This window comes from Dicentrarchus labrax, unplaced genomic scaffold, assembly GCF_905237075.1.
Source record: "Dicentrarchus labrax unplaced genomic scaffold, dlabrax2021, whole genome shotgun sequence".
Lineage (NCBI taxonomy): Eukaryota > Metazoa > Chordata > Actinopteri > Moronidae > Dicentrarchus > Dicentrarchus labrax.
The window spans coordinates 8,992,066-9,016,491 of NW_026136721.1; the positions used below are offsets into that span (position 1 = coordinate 8,992,066).

A 24,426-nucleotide genomic window follows, 5' to 3' on the forward strand; every position below is an offset into this window, starting at 1 on the left:
GCACTCAGGGTTAGCAGCTAACATTAATTGACGGCTGACATGACTTTGAGGGAGCGGTGATACAGTCTCAGCTTTACAGTGTGCAAGAGCTCATCAGACAGAGATGATGCAAAGAATCAGACACTTCACTGGAAGGGGATCAAACAGTGAGGAGATTGCTGTCGTCTCCACTTCAGTTTAACACATTGGCAGCATGATACTTGATGTCAGCCACTGTCTTTCTAGATGACTATGGTATACTCTAAACTTCAGAGAAGGGGCTTTAGTTAAGATGCGGATATGGATCTTTGATGCTGGAATGATTGTCTGTAGGGCTAGGTGTTTAAAATGAACACTTCTTTTGTAGTCTTTGGTAGTACTGAAATGTCTCTGTAGAGTATCGAAAACTATAAAATTCAATTGTGAGTCAGACAAGACAAGAGGTATTTTTCCACAATCTAAAAACATTTTCGTCCAATAATGTTCACATCCATGTTCCCAGGCATAGAAGAAAAGGAATCTCCCACATTATGTAATGATACTATAGGTTTATGTTATGATTAGCAGTGTGGCCCTAAATACTACAATACCCATGACCCTTGGTCGCTGTTGCTGTGAAGAAGACAGAGGCAGAGCCAAGTGCTTGCTCATGGTGGGAACTATTGGGTCTCTGTAAATAATTTTGTAAGAAGTACGGTGTAGACCTGCTTTATTTTGAAAAGTGTCTGCTCAAAATAGATCTGAGATCACTCCTGTTATGAATTGGCGCTATACAAATAAAACTGATTTGAATTGAATTAATCAGAGCTGAAGACAATTCAGAATGCTTTGTTGTTGCCGTAGGGACCAAAAGGCTTTGCCACAGTTGCCTAATTCACCCAAAAGTGACCCATAATCCAAAAAGGGTTTCTTAAAAGTGTCATCTACGGGCCATTAGTGGCACATGTAACAGAATTTTAAGCTCAGTGATTGGATGTTGTGTCAAAATGCACTTTGATAATCTTTGATACTGCGGCTCCCAAAGTATTATGAACTGGGTGTCTGTGGCAACATTCCCCCAACAAATGCTACAGGTCTTTAAACTTTAATTGAGTGAAAACAATGGGACTGTGCTTAGAGTTAAGCAGCCTGGTGTTGAAACATGAGATTCAATTTTTTAGGATTGTGTGCATTTTTTTTCTGTATACTATGGAGCAAAACTGGGGCGTAGCATTTTTTAGGAATGTCACCACAGGCTGCCCGGTTAGCTCAGTGGTTAGAGCTGGCGACCCATGTACTGAGTCCTTGCTGCAGCGGCCCAGGGTTCGAATCCAACCTGCGGCCCTTTCCTGTCTATCTTCAGCTGTATCTATCAAATAAATGCAATAAAAGGCCAAAAAAATAACTAAAAAAAAAAAAAGGAATGTCGCCACAGACGTTCGTAATACTTTGATCAGTGGGCCATAGGCTTAATCAGCATTGTGTTACCAAATTCAGCAATACAGATGGACATTAATTTCCTGTAAATGAAAATCTTCAAGATTGACACTGTCTTTACGTGTTATCAGCTTTCAGCAAAGTGTAACCTGTAGGTTTTGGTCGCCATTAGCAGCACTTATTACTGAATTTTACCCTCATTGATTGGTTGTTTCTTACCGAAATGCATCTGAGTTGTGGTTGACTGTTCTCCTTCTGTTTTAGGTACACAAGTTTGTACTAAAGCTTTGACTCTTCAAATCGTTCCTGGTGCAGTGGCTCATATTTATTTGATTTGATTTTATGTCCTGTTAAGCCTAGGAAGTGCCCTAACTGCCAGTTGTCTATGCAAAGAATTAATGGGAACTTCTGAAATCCTGGACACCCAAAGTGACTAAACTGTCCAAAAGCTACCCTGGAATGTTGGGTCACAATTGTAGCTTTTGTTATTTCATTTTATTTCATTTTATTTTTTTATTTTTTATTTATTTTTTAAATGCCAATTTAAGACTAATTTTAGACATTATATTGCAGCAAATAAGAAACATGCTTGTGTTTAGACAACATTTAAAGCAGTGTAATTGCAGATCGATTCCAAGCACAAAGGAGAAACTGTGGTGGCCTCGCAATGCACCAAAAAATACAGATGCTCCTATGTAGAACACTGGCCCTGGTTTGTCCGTTCTGGACTATTTGGAAACATGGCAGCCTTCATAGAAGAGGACCCACTCCCTCTGTAGATAAAAAGAACTCATTCTATGGTAACAAAAACACAAAGATTCCTATATTCAGGTCATTATACACTACTGAAAACTAGTGCTGTCAAACGATTAAAATATTTAATCACCTTTGTCCTTTGATTTCTTTTTGTCCCATTATTTTTTCTCATTGTAATGCTCTTATCAACATGGAAAAGTGGTTCGGCTTGCTTTGTGCAAATGTTGTTTTTATTGAAAAATCATCCATTGTCGCCTGGCTTTGACGAGGGGGCGGAGAATTCGCATCAGCTGTGTGCTTGGCCATCAAGTGGTATTTCAGACTGGACGTGCTGCGATGATAGCTCAGTTCACAACGACAAAACACACAGATCACTTTGGTCTTGTCAATGGAACCATTTGGCAACTTTTTAAAAGTAAACTTTCCATTCAGAATGGTCTAAACGTCTACTACTCTTAAACAAGTGTGTGCGGCGTGACTTGTTTTGTTTCAACTCTAGCTAGATCCGGTGTGGTGTTGTAGTTTTTCTAAAGTTACTAGTTGTTGCAACAGCATGTGAAAAAACTACAAAGTGTGCTAGGCCAAAATGAACGTTAATCTCACGATAAAAAAATTGACGCCGCTAAAATGGGTTTGCGTTAACGCCGTTAATAACGCGTTTAACTGGCAGCACTACTGAAAACATACCTATGAATATTGTATTCCGTTTCTGCCAATAGAGCCTCATAAATGTTACACACTGGACCTTTTATCATTTCAGAACTTCTTTTCTTACCCAAAAAAGGTATTGAACTGAAGGCGTCAAAAACAGTACAGTTTTGGTACTGAAAAACAGGAATTGCATTGACATTTGCTTAATGAATCCTCTTCGTTCCTTGTAGGGCATGAGGCAACCTTCCATAGTTTTCTATCCTTGGCAACAGTTCATCCCTTGCATCCACTCTAGTATCGACACTAGTAGAGAAAAACAAAAAAACGTCCCAGTCCTGCAGTCTGTAATCTTCACAGACAGCAGTGTGTAAATAAGATAAACTCTGTTAACCCAACATCACTGTATTTAACTTCTTCCCATATTGTACTTGTGTACTCATTGCCTTGATAATCTCACCGCAGTCCACTGCAATTCTTTTCTTTTCCAAATGTTTACCACTTGCTGTAATTAATTAGCAACTAGATAAAGTTGAAACAAGATTTAGAAACAAACTGCAAACAGTTCCTGGGTCAGCCTGTGTCAGTCTGCTTTCTTTAGGGCTGTCATGAATCTGTCTTCCTTTGGCCTGTACCCCTTTCAGCTGTGGGAGGGCATCATAAGAGGCTCAGCTCTTCTGTTTTCACTGCTACAGTTTACAGTCAGTGGTGGGCAGCCCTGTCCCACAGCCCTGGTAATTGAGGCTAAGAGGTTTATCTGGAGTCAGGCTCTCAGGTCCGGGTCAGATAGAGGGTCCCGGAGCTGACCAGGACTGGAGAGACTCTCCAGAGACAGTCAGCGGCTGGTCGCTGTCTTTCATCTTCCGTCCTCTCCCCCATCCCCCCACCCCTTTTTTTTGTCTCAGTTGCTCTCCTCCACACTTTGGCTGAGGAGGGTCTCTCAGTATCTCCATAATCTCCCATATGTGTGTGTGGGGGTTATTTTCTTTCTTCTCTATCTCTTGTTTCCTCCGTCTGTCAGTCCTACAAATATACATGTGCACACAAACCCGGACAGCCCACTCAGAGTAACAGGGGTCTCTCTCAGGACTCTGGGCTAATTTTACCCTTACCACCAGAGGGAGGGGCACATTTAGAGGTGTTATTTTGAGCAGCTGTGCTGAGGCGTAGGATGAGATGGTAAGCAACCTGAGGGCAGCTTATCAGAGGTGGAGTCATCTGTGTGTGTGTATTTGTGTGCATGTGACCACCTCTCCTGCTATTAGAGACATGTATTGGCTGATATTAATGGCTCTCTGTGGAGTGATACCGTACTATGGATTGCGAGGAATGCAACCAACACATACTCACATAAACACACGCACACACCCACGCATGTGTTCAATTTTGTTTCAGCAAAGTAATTTGTTCCTTGCTAACTGACACCGTGCCGCATTTTCTTGTATAAAACTAGATGATTCAGCTCCATGCAGATATAGGAGCCACCGACTACTTTCTTTCATTTCTTTATCTTTGAACACACTTCCTGACACTCTCATTTGCCGCAGCTTTGAGTAATTAGAACTATCCAACATTGTATTCAACTTGTGCAACTGAAGTTAAATTGCTCTCTCTTTTTTATCATTATCTTGTTGTCAGACTAGCTGCAGATTCAGCCCTTCTTAGAACTGTACGCTTACAATTGGGATTCAGCTGACTGCAAACTTCATCGCCACAGGCCTCAGGCAAATTGCTAATCAAAGCAAAACACAGTAAGACCGTTATTAACCGCTGTTCTTTCTCCGTCTCAATCCCGCTTCCTCCTTCTCTCCCCCTCCCCTTCCAGACAGCGAGATTGTTCCTCCCGACTGCCTCCGCCCACGCTCCTTCACCACAGTGCGCTCCTCCTCCCTGCGGCGGGAAGCTGATGACTCCCGCCTGTCCGTCAGCCTGTGCGACCTCAACCTGCAGCAGGAGGATGGGCACCCCGCCCACGCTCACTCCCACCGCCACACCCTCCACCTTGCCTCGGCCTCCTCCTCCTCCGCCTGCCCCATACCACAGAACTCCCTCAACTCCCAGCAGTCCTCCCTGCTGCCGTCCGCCCTGGAGAGCGACCTCCACTTCCACCAGCTGCGCGGCGCCCACATTAAGACGCTGGACGAGCAGACAGTGGCACGATCTGAGCATGCACGAGAGGAACGCACTCTAGTCTTCACCAACCGGCCCCTGCGCACCGGAGAGACCGTCTTTATCAAAGTCACCAAGTCCAGCCCGGCACGCTCGGGCTCATTGTCCTACGGGGTGACGTCCTGTGACCCAGCCGTGCTACGTCCCAGCGACCTGCCCTACAATCCGGAGGCTCTGGTGGATAGGAAGGAGTTTTGGGCAGTGTGTCGGGTGCCGACGCCCCTCCAAAGCAGTGACATCCTGGGCTTCTTGGTCAACCAGGAAGGAGAGGTCATCCTCAGCCACAACGGCACCAATGTGGGCATGCAGGTGTGTGTGGACAACTCCCGCCCACTCTGGATGTTCTTTGGTCTGCATGGGGCTGTGACTCAGCTGAGGATTCTGGGTAAGTAAACACAGCATGAAGTTACATTAGATATTAGGGGTAAGTAATAATAATAATAATAATAATAATAATAATAATAATTAATACAAAAATCATTTGAAAGTACTCAATTTAGTGTTGTACTTCCATACAGTCAGGGGACTGAAAAGGTCTGGTCCAAAAATGCTGGATCCTAGACCTTCCATAATGCAACCAATAGCCTCTGTTGGCTTTTATAACTCCATGCCCTCACTTTATCAGGCTTTCTGTTAGAGCTAGACAGATATATCTGTCGATATAGGCTTAATGCTTATATCTACATATATGTTGGATGACAAATAACAAGAAATTGCAGTACAGAAGGTCCTCCAGAGAGCACTGACAAGGTTACCCAGTATGCATATGGTCACAATGAAAGCAAAAAACTAACTAACCCTATCAATTCACGATTTGATCATTATTTATGTTATCAGCCGACATACATTGTTATAGGATTTATAAACTGCCAGCTTCCTTCAGAAAGCTCTTCAAGAGTCACAGAAGACATCATACAACCGTTTCCACAGGATAAGTGGTATTCTTTATAACGGGTAAACTGATCTGAGTGCCAGTCTAAACTCTGGAGTGGTAACAGCACTGTATCAGTATGTCAGTGTTGAGGGGGAATGGTTTAAAGAGGCACCAAACTGTGTAGGTGCAATTAAAATGAAATCTAAATGAAGGAATTCATCTATAAACACAGCATGAGGTGGAACAGCCTGACGACAAATGTCTGACACTCTAAAACTTCAACTCATGTTTCATCAAGTGTTAACATTATCTCATCCATCTCCTGTTAGTGGAGTAATGGGCACCCTTTATTCGTTGACCGCATGCTTTATCTTGTGAATAATCCCACTTGAAAGAGTAATTTATGGTGGAAACAACCATCCTTTTAGCCCAGTGATGTGTCCCGGGTCAGAAACTTACAGATCAGGATATTGATCTTCATTTGGCTGGGCATGCCGCTAGTGAGACCTCGGAGCTCCGTGTTTAATTCACTCACTCCCCGAGGTTGAAATCTATTTGTGTGAAGCGCTGATTGCTCTGACAGTATGCCAATGGGGGCAAACCACTTCTCCACGTTTGGAAATTATAGCTCAGGTCACAACCAGCACCAAAGGGTCAAGAGTTAGGGAAGCGGTTTGTCACTTTGTTTGTCACTCAGCAGATGTCTTGAGACAGGAAGCGTCCGTACACATTCATGGGATTAGCGAGAAAAGTAGATGCTCTGTCACGACCCGGGAGAGTGAAAAACAGGAAGCGAGCGAACGGAGGTGGAGAGAGGCTGTGGGAAGAGAGGGCTGTGACCTGTGCGCAGCGGGGACGACAAGATGTCTCAGCAGGGTGGACACTTTGCCTGCCAGTGGTGCGCCGGGACACCTGAGGTTTGTTTACCCTTTCTAAATGCTGATAATGACAGGGGGAGCAGGGAAGGTGTGAGAGCCCGGCACTTCGTTTCACCCTGCCAAGCATATTGCCTTCCCACAGTGTGCAGGCAGCTGTAGAGGGGAGGGGGGGGGGGGCTGCTTTCAAGACTGTGAAAGGTAGGAGACAGCTCTGCAATAGGCTATCTTTATGTATGCCACTCTTAATGGCATTTGTTCTCACATCTGCCAAAAAAAGTCAGCGAAATCCGTTTTAAACGACAGCAAATTTACACATAAAAATCATAATTTCCAACAACACTATATTTTTGTGTTACCAACTCACCCAGTTAGAGCAGAGAGTTGACAGTAAAAAGGCCACATCTTTGTCAGCTGTGTAATGTAAATTGCCACGTGCGGCGATGGATGCTGTCTCCCATTAATGCGGCTCTTAAGAGGCATAACGAAACAGCGCCGGCCTTTCAAAGGTGTCACAAGTGTTTGTCTGTGGAGGAAAAGGCATCTATAAATACATCCTGCTTTACTTCAGTGACAGGAGCGGAAAAAGGAAGCCGAGGTTAAAAGATGTCAGAGAGGAACGACATGAGCTTTAAGTAGACATGCAAGAGAGAGACTGAAGTTATGGCTTAAACGTTTCTCTCATCAGAAGTATTGAAAGGCAGTTTTACAGGATTTTAAAGCTGGAGTGCGGAACCTGAAGGTACGTTACATTCAAGCCCTCTCCAAACAAGTTCACACACGGCTGATCAGGCATATCACCACCAGGTACAGCTCTCTGTATTTCGCAGAATACACATTTTTTAAATCTTGGGTCTTGGGTCCCGCACTGAAGCACCAGTTTTTATACCTTTTTACATCAACCAGCAATGCAAGCGTTTTAAAGGGTCTCAGTCCGTCCACAGAGTGATCGGTTAGCTTGCCAACCCTTGCAACCAGCCAAAAAGGCCGTATTTCATAGTTTAATTTTATTATATCGGTTTTTTTTGTACTGATACACTGTGGCTGACTCTGTCTTTTTGTGTAATTACTCTCACTTCCAGAGGGGGAGACAAAAGTTCCACACTGCAGCTTTAAAGCTGGCTCTTGCAAGTTACACAAGAGGATTCACTACATTCACTACGGTCTAATGCTGTCCTGTAAGCTTGACCCACTTAACACCAACTGACAGCAAAGTAACCCTGACAGCCACGTCAATACAAATCACAGTCAGCTTCAATATACAGTAGCATGGGTGTGTCGAGAGAGAATATTAGCGAATACCAAAATATCAGAATTTCATACTTTGTTTCAGTTTCCTCTTCAGCTTACAAAAATCAAACCGTACTGCTTTTAGAGAGATGTCTTTATATTTAGTAAGCACTTTTGCTAGATCCTGTTTTATCACAGAGGTCACACCTACTTAACTGTTAAATTACATTTTGGCGTGGCAACTGTGCATAGCAGACCACCTGGTTTTTCGATGTGCATTTCTAACAGTCGTTTAGTGAAACCAGAGAGCCTTGGCAGTGCAACAAAACAGGAATAGCAGAACAATGAGAGCGATCTGAGGCACATCTCCTTATCAGAGCAGATCTTGGAATTCCCACTGAGGTGTGAATCATCTTTACATTCCAGCTGCTTTGAATTAGGAAGCATCTTTTATCTTGCTCTTGCAACTCTTGATCTCCTGCTTTATGTTGACTGGAGAGCAATTTAGTTTTCAGTTGAGCTGAATTCGAGCCTTGTCTTCTGCTCGAGGTGAGGGATGTTAAACTTGAAAGCCTGGCAGTCCCAGTGGACTCCTGCTCTTCAGGATGGCAAGATAAAGCAGTCATCACAGAGGCCTCTCACTTCAAACAAAGCATGAAGTAATGGACCTTTCTAATAGGAACAGGCATACTCAAACAGATGCATCAGGGAAGCACAGGTCAGCCAAGAGTGCTCGGACAGGGTAATGATGGCGGATGAAATCGATACTACATTAGTTCTATTAGTAGTAATGGCATGGGAAGTAATTCTTATTTTATCATCTTTAAATTAAAGTTTCATTCTGTTTTAAATCTATTGAAGAAATGAATTATGTACAACATACATACATTTATACGTATATATAGATATACATACCTAACAATACATTGTGTATAGCCGTGTAGCCTTTGTTAGCATTTTGCTTGGGTTGGGTGCATGTGTGTCCTCATGTGTGTCCTCATGTGTGTCCTCATGGACATTGCTCCATAGCACTACTAGTGGTCAAAATCTCCACAGGGTACCTTTTTAATTTAGATTCTGAACAAGAAATCACCAGCTGTGAGGCATTAAAGGTCCAGTGTGTAACATTTAGGAGGATCTATTGTCAGAAATGGAATATTCATAGGTATGTTTTTATTAGTGTATAATCACCTGAAAATAAGAATTGTTGTGTTTTCGTTACCTTAGAATGACATAGGGAGTGGGTCCTGTTCTACAGAAGCCACCACGCTGAACCGCCACATCTACAGTAGCCCAAAATGGACAAATTAAACACTAGGTCTAGATAGAGCACCTCATGTTTTTGGGAACCCTGCCACTAAATCCTACACACTGGTCCTTTTTAATGTCCATTACACACAAGTGAGCAAAATTGGATGGATGAGTAAAAGTGAAACTAAGACCATGTTTTTACCTAACTTAAAAATCAATTTTATATGGTCAGAATTTAAGCTCAACCGAAATAAATTTAAGATGTACTTTTCAGCCTCAGCTGTACTTGGGCTCAGCTGTGCTTTGAGCTGAGTGCTAACATGACCTATCGTGGTAACCTTAGTGTGCATGTTAACCATCGGATATTAACATGCTAGCCTTTAGCATGCTATCTTGTTAACAGGTTCACATTCATTTCGTTAGTTAGTGTTAGTGTAACTAGCATGCTATATTAGCATCAATCTATCTAAATGTAGGTGAAACAGGCAGGACAATGGTGGTTAGTTTATTAGTATGAGATATACAGTAGTATTTCTCTCTAAAGCAAAGTGTTGGTCTAACAGACTGACCCAATGACCAGCTGCCATCCCTGGAGCCACACCGGTGCCAGAAATGCATGTGGGTGGTTTAGTCTGACATACATAAAAACTGACAGACTGTGTGTTTTCTAAGCTCTCCATCCCAAGACATGTCACCTTAAGTTTCACCCACTGGGAGACAACAACTCATAGACTACATGTCACCACAGTACCACAGTTTCTATTGTCCAAATATCTCTTATTAGTACGATTATACCAAAAAAATCTGAAACCAGACCAGCTGACAGTTGAACTTTGAGAGAGAGAGAGAGAGAGAGATATTGAGGGGACCTTGTGCCTCGTGGCGTGGAAATAGGACACCCATTCAGTGACCCACTTCGCATGTATTATAGATTCCATTAAAATGTCAGAGCGCTCATGCTCAAGTGAAACGTCTCACCACCCACATCCTCATACACTGCAGCTGCCACGCTCCTCTCTCCTCCTCTTCTCAGCTTCTGTCAGCTGGTGTCTTCTGCTCTTCTCCTCTCTGCTCTTCTCTTCTCTCAGTTTTGTTTTTGTTTTCCTCATCATTTTTGTGCCATCCCCACCTCTTTGTTTCAATCCCCCCAATTATCACACATGTGCCCCTTCAGCAGTGTCTGACACACAAACACACTGACATTCACACGAATGCATACACATTGATATATAGACACCAACAGGCTCATTTATCATCTATAATTAAGTATAAAGGGCAGCATACTATGACGTGATCCTATAGCACTGTGTGCTATTCCAATAATTGCCCTGTTCTCTCTTCTGTGCATGCTCCACTTAACTTCCTGTGCATGTATGAAACAGGCAGGTTTCAGAAGTGGGGGGACTTATTCACTATATTCACTATTATATCACTACTTATTTATAGTGATCTAGCAAACAACACAATGTGAAGTTAATTATCAGGTTTTCAAATGAATAATAGTCTAATAAGAACATGCAGGTTTGCATTACTAATGCACTGACACCACTTAAAAGTTTTTCCTTACCTGATATTTTATGATAGCTACATTGTATTCTGTCCTTTACTGCCTTATTTTTGACTGATGTTCAATAGTGTCTATACCTACAAACAATAACAAAAATAAATTTTAAACCAGAAAAAACGTGCAGAGGAGTTTGCAGGGCAACGCTTTATTTGGATAGTCCACCTACAAATAGTTCATGGATCTGGAACATTTCAACTGTTTTGGTTTGTCTGTAGATGTTGAACAGATTATCTATTTAGTATATGTGAAAATTTGTTAACATGCCAAACAAACCAAGATGTTTTTGTGCCTAAACCTAACCAAACCTTTTATCTGTGAAACACTTGAATTGTTTAATCTTAGCTCATAAATTGTTAAAATTTTACAAATACTATAAACTACCTGTAGGTGGACTATGCATATGAAGTGGAACCATTTGCAATATCTTTATAGCCCTGCATAATACCTGCAAGCCTTCCTATTGGGCTCAGAGGAGAGAGCAGTGGCCTGAGAGGTAAAAACCAGGGCAATTGCAGAAAATTACTTGTTCCTTGTAAAGCATAATTACCAAATGCACAGTAATACTAGAAAGAGTAGAATAACTCAATTTTGTAATTAAAAAAACATTATAATATAAGTAGCTTTAGTAATTTTCAGTCACACTGACTTAATTTTGTCATTTTTATTTGTACTGTAAAAACTACATAGTAAAAAGTACTTAATCAGGAATGTGTCTATAACTTAAGAAACTAAGTTAGTGTCACTTAAGATTACTAGTAAAAGCTGCTTCATTAATAATCTTTTTGAACTTAGAAAATTGAGTGTGTGTTACTTAAAATGTTCAATGTAATCTGTTTCAACAATTTGTTTTTAGTTAAAAAATGGATTACTGGGTGTGTATACATGCGTTCATACATATGTATGGAAGCACGCGCTCCTCCCTACACCTGATAAAGAGACAAACAACTCAGGGATGTGCAACTGTGTCCTTACTCCAAAACATCTTTTGTCTGTTAAGATAATATCTCCACCACAGAAAAAAAGAGACATTTTATGCAGCAGGGTAAGCCATGACCTGAACTACTACCTTCTGAGCTGCTTTCCTCTCATCCGATCTAAACACACACAAAAAAAAAACCCGAGCTTAAGTGCACATTTGTCCTGATAGTGCCTCAGAACAAGAGATGTTCGGCAATTAAATTAACAGCCACCCATTTTGAAATGGCTTGTGTCGAGGATAGCATTTCACCAAGGAAATGTTAATGTAAACTGTTTGAGGGTACTTTCCCTCTTCTCCTTTCTTTCTTTATATTGCTTTTTCAGTCTATAAACAGGCCTGGAGATTTAACCCCTTCCCTCCCCTCTGGTTGCATTGTAAAAAGTGTCCGAAATCTGTGACTCACACAAGCCTGAAGGCTGTCCTCCGTCCTCCTCTGCCCCAGCCCCACCCACCTCCCTGGTCACATACTCTGCATACCTCCCATGCTTTAAAAGAAGAGGCTCGCTCCATAGATGTACTCGTATGTGCTAAAGATGGATGGATGGATGATTAGATGGATGGATGGAAGCATAGCAGTGGAGATGTGGCCACAGAGAAGCAGCCCGCCTCTCACAGCTGTTCACACAGGTCGGTTTAATCTCGTGGCGTACAGGCGGGATCAGGGCTGGGCACAACAGATCCTGCTTCAGCTGCCCAGGATGGGAGGCGCCCGCCTGCCAGGAGGATTAACAGGGAGAGATGGACAGAGGGAGGGAGGGAGGGAGAGAGGGAGGGAGGGAGGGAGGGGAGGAACATGGAGGGAAAGAGGATTCAGTTCCACAGGGGAAACACTGCTACAGCAGCTACAGCTACAGGGCTGCAGGGTGATCAGGCCAGAGTAATCCGATGAAGGGTGAAACATGATGGGTCCAGTAGCACCTTGTAGGGGCAGCACAGCAATTTAGTGCTCAACGATTCTGAGCCTTTCTACACAAATATAGTTCACATCTTCACATAATCTCTCGAGTTGCTTTGATTTCCCTTATGTTGCGCATTTATGTATGTTTAAAACTAGGGGTTGCCACTAATGATTATTTTTATTATTGATTCATCTGTTGATCATTTTCTAGATCAATCGTTTGGTGCAGAAAATGTCAGAAAATGTTGATTACCAATTCCTCACTGCCTGTCCTCATCCTCATCCCTTATATTACTTTTTTTTTTAAGTAATGAGTAATACATTAAATTTTTACTATGTCAACACTGCAGGTAAGTCACATTTATTTGGAAAAGAGTGCATAGGTGAGTGGTGAAATTGCAAACTGTGCTGTAAACATTCACCGGAGCCAAACCTGATTCAGCTAAAACAAACCTACTACACTAACAGCTGGAGTTCAGCCTCTATGATTGTTTGACTGTGTGTCTGGGGCTCTTTACTTGTATAAAGCTGCATTTTTATTCTCACATTTAAATGTGTTTTTGGAAAAAATGTGTATTGATCATATTGCAACAAGTACAAAACTAATAGAACCAATGCCAACTCTCCTTCCTAGCACTTTTTCTGCCAGTATAGATGAAAATTGGTCTTAAATTTCATTAATAAAGGTCTTAAAAAGTCTTCCGTTTAATCCGTTGAAACCTGCAGAAACTATCTCTTGTACTTGTTGCCCCATTAAACCTGTTTTTCAGAGAGGTTGGCAGTTTGCAAGATCTCGTGGTAGTGAGTACAGTGTTCATTTAATTTGATACATCCAGTGGCTAGAGCAACGAAAGTAAAACTCAGGTTGTTACACAATGTTGCTTTCCTAGAAGCTGGGCCAGAAATATGTTCAGGTTACCTAAGAAAATAAAATTCAACATGATACAAAGTTTGGTCTTGTCAAGTAGCCAGGATACATTTGGAATGCATTTTGAATGCCAGGCAGATTACAGCAGAGAAAGCACATTGGGAGTTTTGCTTGTGATGAAACGGCACTCCATCAGTGGTGTTTCCCTGCATTATGTCCACGGTATGCTTTTACTTGTGGTCTGTCTTGTATCTATACATAGACAATGGCAGAGCCTCTCACACATACTGCCTGGATAAGGAGTGTAATTCTGCCTGGGGCGTCCCCTGCTAAAAATGTATTCACTTATGGTGCTCTAGGTGACCCGTTACATCATACACTGTACATACAGTGTCATACACATATGCACACTTTGAGGAGCCAAGGGGCTTGAGAGCACCAGGGCAACCCCCGGTATGCAAACAAAAGAGATTCTTGACTGAACCCCCCACCCCCTGAAATGCCACATGAAACAGCTCCTGATATAGACTGCTGACGACTCACCAACTGGCAAAAACACTGTTGCTTTTCATGACCTGCAGTTATGGGACAGTTTCTCCAAATTTCAATGACCCATTATTGGCTTGGCCCTAAAGTGAAATCAGCCTCTGTCTGTTGGCCCTGGCCATCAGTTGGATTGATCTGCTGGTGCAGATGGCGACAGAGAGAGGCAGTCTGGCAGACTGCTGGGACATTGCTTAGTGTGGGGTCATCATGATGTTATTGGTCAGTATTGACAGTGACTCGCCCACACCAGATGAATCTGGTTTTCCGGACGCACTGTCAAGTGTTCCTCAGTGAGATCTGCCACAGTAGAGCAATGCTTTTTGAAAAAAATCCGGCCCTGAAATAAGATGGATAAATATGTAATGTGCACACAGCAGCTGATTTCAGATGCAGTTGCCGGTCTGCTATTTTTTGACGGCAAGCTGCGGGGAAGGTAATTAAAGTAATCTGCATTTACGTTGAGAGGCAGCAAAGCATTGGATGGGAATTCTTTGTTGATGATTATATGCTTGCTCTGCAAGACAGCTAATTTGCATATTAATTTGTTGGGTATTTTGGTGTCTCTGCACTACCTGTGATACTAAACTATTCCAGTTATTTTAAATGACAGAGCATACTTAAGATTAGTGACATTAGACATTGCCTGTCGGAAACTATTACCTGGTTTACTGGTCATTTATTTTTAAATTACTTATACTGGCCTTTTGGATAAAATGGACATTTTAAAGCTGCATTAATTGTTGCCTGTTTGTTTTTTTTGGCCTCTTTATTAAAGGAACAAGCTGTCATTCTGGAGAAACTTATTTGATCGTTGAGTTAATGGCCTTGAAAAGAAAAGACCAAATTGGTTTAAAAGTGATTTTTTTTTTTTTCACCGACTATTTGAAGACTGATTGTTCACATTTTTCATCTTCTGCAGTGTGCAAATAGCCTAACTTTGGAGCCTGAAACCACATCCAAATTTCCCAATTGAAAGCCAGTAAAACAAATAAAAATTGCCTTACACAAGACTCAAACCACCATCTCCGGGAGGAAGGCCCTATGATTAACCCACCACATCTTCCAACCAAAATGGGCTTTGTTGCTTCTTATAGTATACTCCTATAGTGTATACTTAGACTTCCAGGCAAAAAGGCTTAAGACAGGATGTCCTGATAGCTCACTTGATGGAGCTGGCGCCCCATGGAGTAAAGCTGAGTCCCCTCTGCAGCAGCCATGGGTTTGAATCCAGTCTGTGGCTCTTTGCTGTGTGTCCACCCCTCCTATTATGATGTCCTGGAAGCTTCTTGTTGGCAGCACACAGCCTATATACTTGAATATTTCTGACATTTTATATGACTAATCAATACCTCAACCTATAACTATTAAAATGGTTTAAAACAAATTGTATTTTGTGACATGATGTTGGAACCGCATTTTAGCTGGTTGAAAAGAGACTGTTTGGTTCTCTAGCTAGCCCCTAAATAAACAGCTGTTTGGTGCTGGGAAGGTAGCGTACACAGGTTTTATCAGAGCTTTTCACTCAAAACAGCTGCGTGAGCTAATTTGTTTATTTACATCCAAAACATTGAGCTAAAAGAGGCAAAAAGAACTGCAGAGTCTGGTCATAATTCTCTGTGGGTTCTCACTACAAGCAACCCAACTGCACATGTTCAGCTTGTGTTACGTTAATGTCTCCAACAGTCCGACCTGTCTTTCTAGGAATCACTGGCATTTCAACATGTGTTCCCTGAACTTGCTCTTGGAATTCCCATTTGTTTGCCCATCGTGTAAATATAGGACGTGGCAAGAATGGAGGACGCAGGCCTACTCTGTTTTGAAATACACTCTCCCAAAAGAGAAAAGAGGGAAGAGCTCTTCTCTTCAGTGATGAATATGTGCCCGCACCTAAAATGACTGCTCTCACAAATTGGAGTGGTCTCTCTGTATGACTGTAAATTTTACGCCTGGATAGTCGGAAAAAAGTGAATCCTGCTCCAGTTCATTGTCTGTACTGTTGTCAACCAAAGAAGAAACAAAAGAAAGAAAGAACAAACTGTGGAGGGGAAAAGAACAGTCTATGATAAGACTCACTGGCTGTAATGTATTGTGCCTTTATATCACTTTAGCCGCTAAAAGTCCTTTTTAACTTTTTACGAGAGCGCACACCTTGGATCTTTTATTCTTATTTGGTCTACAGTGCCCTAGACCTCTCTTAGACCGCCTTACTGTCTATGCTCATTGCTGTTGTGTCTTATACACTGTATATTAAATCCTGTCAGTCTGTATTCTGATGGTCATAAAACACTACCAGTCTATTACCGATTTAACATAAACATCTAACATCTACATCCTGCCTTTATCTGCTCCTACTAGGCTCCACTCATCTCGGGGATCCGCGGACCACGTCGAACCCCAGCTCACCCTCCTCCTCTCCGCACACCCCCAGCGCCCTGGGCAGTGGCAGCTCGGATCCAGTGCTGAACGGAGGCCTGTGCTCCGCAGCTTACTGCAGCTCAGCGGGAGGTAGGTACACCCAGATAGAGAGCTACTACTACAGAAGCACAGAGAATCAATCACCCCACAGGGGACTGAGTGGAAGCCATTATGGGATAGTGAGCAGATGTCATCCTGCAGTAGTTAGGAACAATGGCCAGAGCCTCATGGTCCCACCGCTGCTGCAGCTGCAGCTGGATGTGGAGAACGTTCAGCATGTGTTGTTATGTCATATAGCACTGTAATATGAGACTGATGTAGTGTCTTTTCTTTTTAGATAGTTCAAGACATAAATCTGAGACAAAACTTCCTCCACAGAGTTGTTTTTTTAGCCTGTTAATCAGTCTGAATTGCCATTTGGTTTCACTTAATTCATTCAGCTGGATGTCGTTTTCATGTGAGCTAATTGTTGGGTGGAGGGAGCTATTTTGTATCCTAAATGTAGTAAAAGCGTCCTGAAATGCATTGAACATTATATGTTGGCTGAATGGTCAGTAGCAATGTCACTTGCTACAGACTGGTTAAGGCTACTAACAAGTGACATATCTAACATGCTCCTCGCATAGCAAAGAAAAATGGCGATTTAATAGCTGTTAATTCTGTAAGTTGATTTGCAACATAACATAAAGCTGCGTTAATCTCATCCACACTTGTCGCCCCTCTTTCACTATTTTTCTGTCGCTATTTTTAATGGATATAGCTAGGTAGCTAAGTAACTAATGATGCATTCAGATGCTCCTTGGATGGTTCCTGAGTTGGGAAGTCATTCTTTCAACTTCACTGTGTTCATGTGCTTTAAGTCATAAGGTGGAAACAACATGGACACTACAAGATGTTTTTTTTTTCTCAGTGTTTAAACAGTGAAGATACATGTTGCTATCCAAGTATGCTGAACCAGTTTGAAGCTTCGAATCACTACACACCATTCTTTAAATATTCCCTCTTACAGTAGCTGAGATAACCGCACTTTTTCTCTTTGTCGCCAATATTTCATTACATTTACACCAAGCTGTGTAAAAGTAAAAGTTTACTGCACTGTACTTTTCCCATCTTTCCTTACTTAACATTTTATTTCCATTTCACCACAGGAACAACCCCAAATTCACCAGTCAGCCTCCCCAAGTCACCTACGTTCCCATCCGGCCGCGGGCCTTTGTCCGACGAGTGCTCCATCTGTTATGAGAACATGGTGGACACGGTCATCTACGCCTGTGGACACATGTGTCTGTGCTACACCTGCGGCCTCAAACTCAAGAAGATGTCCAACTCCTGCTGTCCCATCTGCAGAAGGCAGATCAAAGACATTATCAAGACCTACCGGAGCACGTAAGGAGACTACGGCTAACTGACGGACGGCCTCCCTAAGAAGAGCAAAATCCCAGAGTCTGGGAAAGAAATGTCTAAGTTCAGGGAATATGAACTCTGGTACTTTAATTTGGTATTTTCATACAATTATTGTTGGTTGGTTGTCTTGCATGACCTTTTCCAAAGCCGGTACTGCTTTGCTTGGAAGGTCTCTTTCACTTTAGAGTCACTGTCACAGCCTCCCTGGAGAGGCGGCACTTGAAGTGGCAGGGGGTTCCACTGAGAAGTTGAACCTTAGCCAAAGTGTCTCTCCTGGGATCTTGGAAGACTTTAAAGGAGAGAAACTGAACCGATTCCAAAATTCTTTCATTTCTGGAGCCATGTTGTAAGATTTAGGGACTGTAACCCCTCTGCCCCGAAGCAAATTAGTCACTTTGGGGCTGAATGTCTCGATAATAGCTGGTGATGACTGAAAACTCTGAAATATGCCGTCAACCTGATGCGTACTTCTGACTTAACCAGTCAGTAAAAAAAGCACACAGCAGGTAATCATCTCAGTATGTCACAACTTGTGTCTGTGTGTTACTGAGCATTGAAAAAGAGAAGTCAGTCGGGCAGCGTAATGATGAAGTGATGGATTTCTGTAACTGTCGTGGTGATTATCAGTGAGTGATGTGCTTAGAGATGCAAGGCGGTGCTGAGTATATTAAGTAGGATTGTAACACCTCTTGTACTTGTATAATCTAATGTACCTTAATGGTAGTTCTATTGCAATCGTCGGTGGTAGCTACGTATATTGTTGTGCTAGCTAGCTGCTTGCTCTGCAATGTGGTATGTTGCACTGAAGTCAGCATCGTCCTCTCAGAAATGCCCCGTTACCGACGGAGATGATGAAGACATTCATTGGTTCAAACAATCTACAAACCTGCGTCCAGCACACTCAGCAGCTCCTGGATCTGTGAAAGGAAACAGGAAGTGGAACAAAAACGGTAAGTCTCCTCAGGGCCGGCAATGTTTTTTTAAGAAGATGTGAACTATTTTCCCAAACGTTACCGTCAACCATGCCTGATACACTGTGAGAGCTCATGACGAATTGACAAGTCCTCGAAAATAGTTCCCATAACAACACACAGAGTCAAAGGATTGATGCCATGGTATCAGAAGCCACTACGGATACAACAAAGCTTCCTGCCTTAACCCACAGGTTCATTTGTTACATGCGGATGTATCACAGTCTGTGTTTTCTGCCATTTTCCCAGAACCCCCTGACAAATCACCAAAGGATGCTGCAAACTGTCACAAAATGTTCACTCAGAGGAGAAAAAGCACACAAATTTAAACTTATTTTTGTAAGATAAGTCCATGACATTTCCAATACTCAACTATTAAAATGTTTAATAACCCTTGTGACAGGTCTTTCACCAGCAGCAAATATCCTTTACAGAAATCAGTTCAGGGCAGGGTTATGAAAAAGCTTGTATTTTGAATATTTGTATGATTCCTTCCCATGCCCTAACTGCAGTATAAAATGTCTTGATGCATCCCCACAGAAATTTCAGCTGGAAATACACCAACTCAGCAGTAAGCCATAGCTTATAACAGGACATCACTCAGAGCTGAGAGGCGGTTTTTTTAAACGCGATATTGTACTTCATTTTGTAGATAATCAACCAATGGGGCTCAAACCTATGCTGCTATGGTATTTGCCAGCTGTCCTTTCTTGGCAAATGCCGACAGTGATGTTTCACACATCCGTCCTCCCATATTACAGTTTGATTACGCTACTGCTTGAAGTGTTAATTCACATTTGAATGTTAACTTATGTATTTAGAGATAAATGATTTTTATTGGTGTGTTTGAATTGAAAAAAACAAAGGAAAAAAAAGTTTTGTCTGTTTTTTTTTCTTTTTTTAAAGTTTGTTTTGATTGATAATCATGATTCTAATATTTGCTTTCTTGTTCATCCAGAACCATGAGAATCTAAATTTATTCTTGTTTTCTAATAGTGAGAATATAGAGGGTTGCTTGTACCTTGCGGCAATAAGAGATATTGCAGTACACAATCAGAACCTCATTGCTTTGGGGTGCAAGATATAAACTCTTGGTTTTATTACAATCCCTGAATTTCAGGTCTTCTTTTTTGTAATTTACCTTCTTGTGTGTAAGCCCATGTTAGGGAGCCCTTCTGCCCATTCTGGTTTTATATCTCTTATCATGATATAGTCTGAAAGCCATCACTGTATGGTAATGATAAATGTCACTTTATAAAGCTACTGATTGTAATCTTGTAAATGTTTAGGCCAGCGTTGCTCTCAGAGACTCAAACATGGCATGTTTTATTTTGTGCAGACATTCAGACCAAATAGAAAATGTATTGATTTTTTTAATACATTGTGTAAATGTAATCCCCTTGGTGCAAAACCCTGTATTGATTTGGGCTTTTTTAACATTTACATCCATCCGTTTTTGGGCCACATGAATTGCTAAACACAAACTACAGTTTGGTTAAGGATTTCCATCTGTAAATGATTCTGCACACACATTAATGATGTGATGCCATTTTTTATTTTTGGTTTTATTTCTGCCTCCAGAATACTCCGCAGGCTCCTTTGAATGTTACTGATCCTGTAATGTACTATTTATTTGTCCGTCACCGATGTGTGGACTAATTCCTTCTAAACCTGCTTTTCTTGCGTGTTTGCTTTCTTATACATTGCCACTATACCGATATGACTCCTGTGTGTCCAGCCAATCGCACAGCAGCACATTTAGAGATTCTTTCTGTAGCTCTTAGTATACTTTTTGTCATGCATGAGTAATCCGTTCTCTGCGTGAACATCGGGACCAACAGTAGGCGAGCATCCGAGTGGAACGCTGTTAGTGTTCATGTAGACTGGAACCAGTGGCTAGAAATGCTATATACTGTATATGTCCATTGTTGTGACATAGCAGCTGAAGTACTTTTGCAAACCTGTATTTTCTTTCTTTTTCATTTGAAACAAGTGTTTGTTTGTGAGCTCTGTTCAGTGTGAGTCGGATGATTGTGGTTAATAAACTTTCCAGATGTGTTTGAGCAAAAAATTATTGTTTCATTATTGAAATAACATTCACAGAGATATCACTATATAACACAAATCTATGAGAATCATTGTGTTTTTGTTACCTTTATAATGAGCCATTCTTATCTACAGTGGGAGCAGGTCCTCTTCCATGTTGAACCCCCATATTTCTACAGTAGCCCAGAACGGACAAACCAAACTGGCTGTGGATGGACATCCCTAGATGCAACTAAATTCTACACACTGGTCCCTTAAGCAGCATTCATTTATCTTGTTGGCCACTCGAAGGCCGCTTTCTTCAACAAGCTGTAGACGCCATACTGATCACCTTATAAAGTTATGGCTAACATGTAAGCATGTCACTTTCTAAGAAGCTGAGATATATTTGATGATATTTTGATGATTTTGTAAAAATGAAACATTTAATGGTGTGTTTACATGCTAACACTGACACAGTATCACTGTATAAAGATGTGTTTCATTAGTAAACAGCTGCTGCTTGTACATCCAACACTCGAGCAACATGAGCATTAGACATACACAGGCATGGAGCTGATGGCTCAATGCAGAGGGGACAAGGACCTGTAGATTATAATGAGGTGCATATCAAAAAAGAAATATGAAACAACTTACCAATAATGTTTTCATCCAACAGCTGTCAGTGTGAATCCATGAGTACACTGTAACCTGCATGAAATATCCAAACACTCCAACACTGTCACACAAGTCTTAATGTATTCCACCACCATCGTCATCATCACAGCTGCTTTATTCAGCTCGGCTGGTCTGACTTTACTCAAAATATTCAACTAAACAATACAAATGCATGTCCAGTCAGGCCAAAGGTGGGCCCCGTTGTAACTGTAGCGACCCATGTGCCGGGGCAGCTGTACCCTCCGCTACAGGACATACAGTATGTACTAAAACCAATATTAACTCTCTCCCTCTGTTTTAGTCTCCACTAAATGTCCGACTCATTAGCAGCCAAATGCTGAATGTAGCATACAGTATGCTAAAAAGCTCTGTAGACCTGAGGGGAACAGCATTTGGGTGACAGTTATTTGTGGGTTTGTTACTATGAGTGACCCCTTTCACATTACACATAATCATTTGATCAATTGATCTTGTAAAAATATTGATTAGTGCAGCTTTAACTGAAAGTTGTCAACAATACGTCTGCAAGGAAAATGTTCTCTCACACAAGTGATGATTAGGTGCACTCTTACCTATCATGGTCCAGCTAGGACAACTCCTAATCAAGTCATCTTTAAATAATAATAAGCCAGCTTTATACAGCTTGCTTTGTGTTCTGTAATACTCTGTAATACAGCGGTGTGGTCCTGGATTGCAGTGAGTTAAACCTCTGTCTCCTAATGAGCGGTAGTGCTACCAGGCCCTTCATTAACGTGCTAAAGTTGCAGATTCATAAATGCTTGTTGGCTCTGTGAACTCAGAGGTGTCACACAAGTCACTGTGGGTCTCCTAATTATCTTCAGTTTTTACTTTTCAATATGCAATGGATTGACAATTCAGTGCAAGTGTTGAGTCAAAGTAGCATTTCTTTCTCTATTCAGCATCACACATACAAACACAGAGCATTTCCTGTAGGTCAGGTGCATTTCTAGAACATTTTGAATAGAGAGGCTAGTGTTTGTTATATTTTGTCCACAATTAATAATAAAAATACTGGGTCAGGGTCCACTTACCAGCTATTTCTGGAGCTTTCGGCTGTATCACATGGCCTTCATCAGCAGCTGAAGTTTGCTTTGTTGTCATGCAAGTGCAGATGTTCAAACCTTCCATTACTCTGATCACTTTCAGGACTTCTGTGTGGTAGTCGAAAGCTACAGAACAAGTCAGTAAGTGGACCTTGAGTGGAAATGAACTGCTGTTTCCAAGGTCATGGTCAGTTAAAAATACTTCCTGTTACCAAAGTAGTATTTATTGTATGACTCTTGCACTACAGCGTAAAGGAGTTGCTGTTTGTCTGTTCATTCAGTTCATGTACTGTCTAATAGACCTATTCACAGCACAGCAGCCTACCAGTTCATGTCAAAATGGCTGCTGTGAAAAAGGCCTGCTCCACCTATGACAGTGTATTAACTGTAGCATGTTTGCTTCAAACAGTGGTCTTCTTTGCTGGTATAATACTGGACATCCTAATGGAGTGTTAATGGTGGTTATATGCAGTTTGGCAACGAGACCTAAAGAAACCCAAATGCAAGTTGGCGTGCCCTTTGAGGTGCAGGTGCTTTATTGGGGGCCCCAGGCTTTTTGACGCATCGTGTTCTATGGCCTCAGCCCCAGCTGGTGGGGGGCCTCACTGTGACAGGTATGGGATTAGTGAGAGAGCAGTGGAAATACTTGCGCCCTACTTTGAAACTTGCATTGTAGATGAGCTCCTAGCAAAATGACTGCACTATAAATTCATGAAGCACCTCATCCAGATGTCTCCTCTGAGCTCAGCGATAGCCATCTGTCTATCTGTGTCTGCAGCAGACGACTCATGACATCTCCATATAAAAGAACCTGACTAAGGGATATGAATAAGACGAGTAATAATCTGATGAAAAGAATAATTCAGACAAGTGTATCTAATACTTGTCATTGTTCAACTGTGCATTCACAACCCTGCCAGAGATCATCATCCTCCAGTGTTCTCACCCAATATTATTAGTTATGCTGGATAAAAAAGGATTCAATGTCAGTGTACATATTGAGTATGCAACGTGCAGGTCTATTCATATGAAAATATCTCTGTCTTATCAACACTGATGCCGTCTTCAGGAGAGTTTGTAGCAAGACTGGTTCAACAGAGCCATCTAGTGGAGATACATTGCTATGGTCACAGGTATGTCAACACATGAAGGGTTTTAATTCAAGCATGATTTATTTTGGGTACAGAAGTGTAATTACCTGTTTGACAAAAACTCCTATCCGATTAAAAAACGTCACTATTTATAAAAATCTAGCTTATTAAAGCTGCATTAATTGATATTTTTATATTAACAATGCATCAAATGGTCATGTGTAGTGTGTGAAGTGTCACTGGTAGTGACAAACCCACAGAAAATGATCACCTGACTGCAGATTTCCTCAGTTCTACAGAGTGTTTTAGCATTTTTGAATGTTTTGCTTTACTCTCACACCTCTCATCATTGTTGTTTCCATTGTACCAACTCATTGTACGCAACCTGCTCAGCACCAAACAACACACACAATTTGCATCTAGCTAGTGACCACAGAGCATTTAGCAGCTAAGTTTGTGGGAACCAAAACTAACTAACTAGATAAAAGCAGAGTGAACACTTGACTTACATTCCTCAGGTGGACAGTAACACAACTCCAAATGAATGCTAATGTTGCTCTGTTTCTGCTGGATGTCTTAGTAGGGAACTGTTAGTTCACAATTGCCTGAAAATATCTATATAGTGATAATATGTCAGTGTTAGTGTGTTAGGAATACTTTAAATGCTCAACATATACAAACACAAAATGCATCCAGTACCCGTCAGTCTCAGTCAGAGCACG

The 24,426-nt window shown here is 41.6% G+C and overlaps 1 protein-coding gene across 1 annotated transcript in view; it reads left to right on the forward strand.

The window, feature by feature from the left end:
- neurl1aa (neuralized E3 ubiquitin protein ligase 1Aa) overlaps positions 1–20,917 on the forward strand; it is a 48,070-nt gene extending 27,153 nt beyond the window's left edge. The window contains exons 4-6 of the mRNA XM_051386123.1: positions 4,625–5,353; positions 16,412–16,561; positions 17,620–20,917. Of these exons, the coding sequence (XP_051242083.1) occupies positions 4,625–5,353; positions 16,412–16,561; positions 17,620–17,861 (1,121 nt within the window). The 3' untranslated portion in view covers positions 17,862–20,917. The remainder of the gene's footprint in view (positions 1–4,624; positions 5,354–16,411; positions 16,562–17,619) is intronic.
- The last annotated feature ends 3,509 nt before the right edge of the window (positions 20,918–24,426 follow it).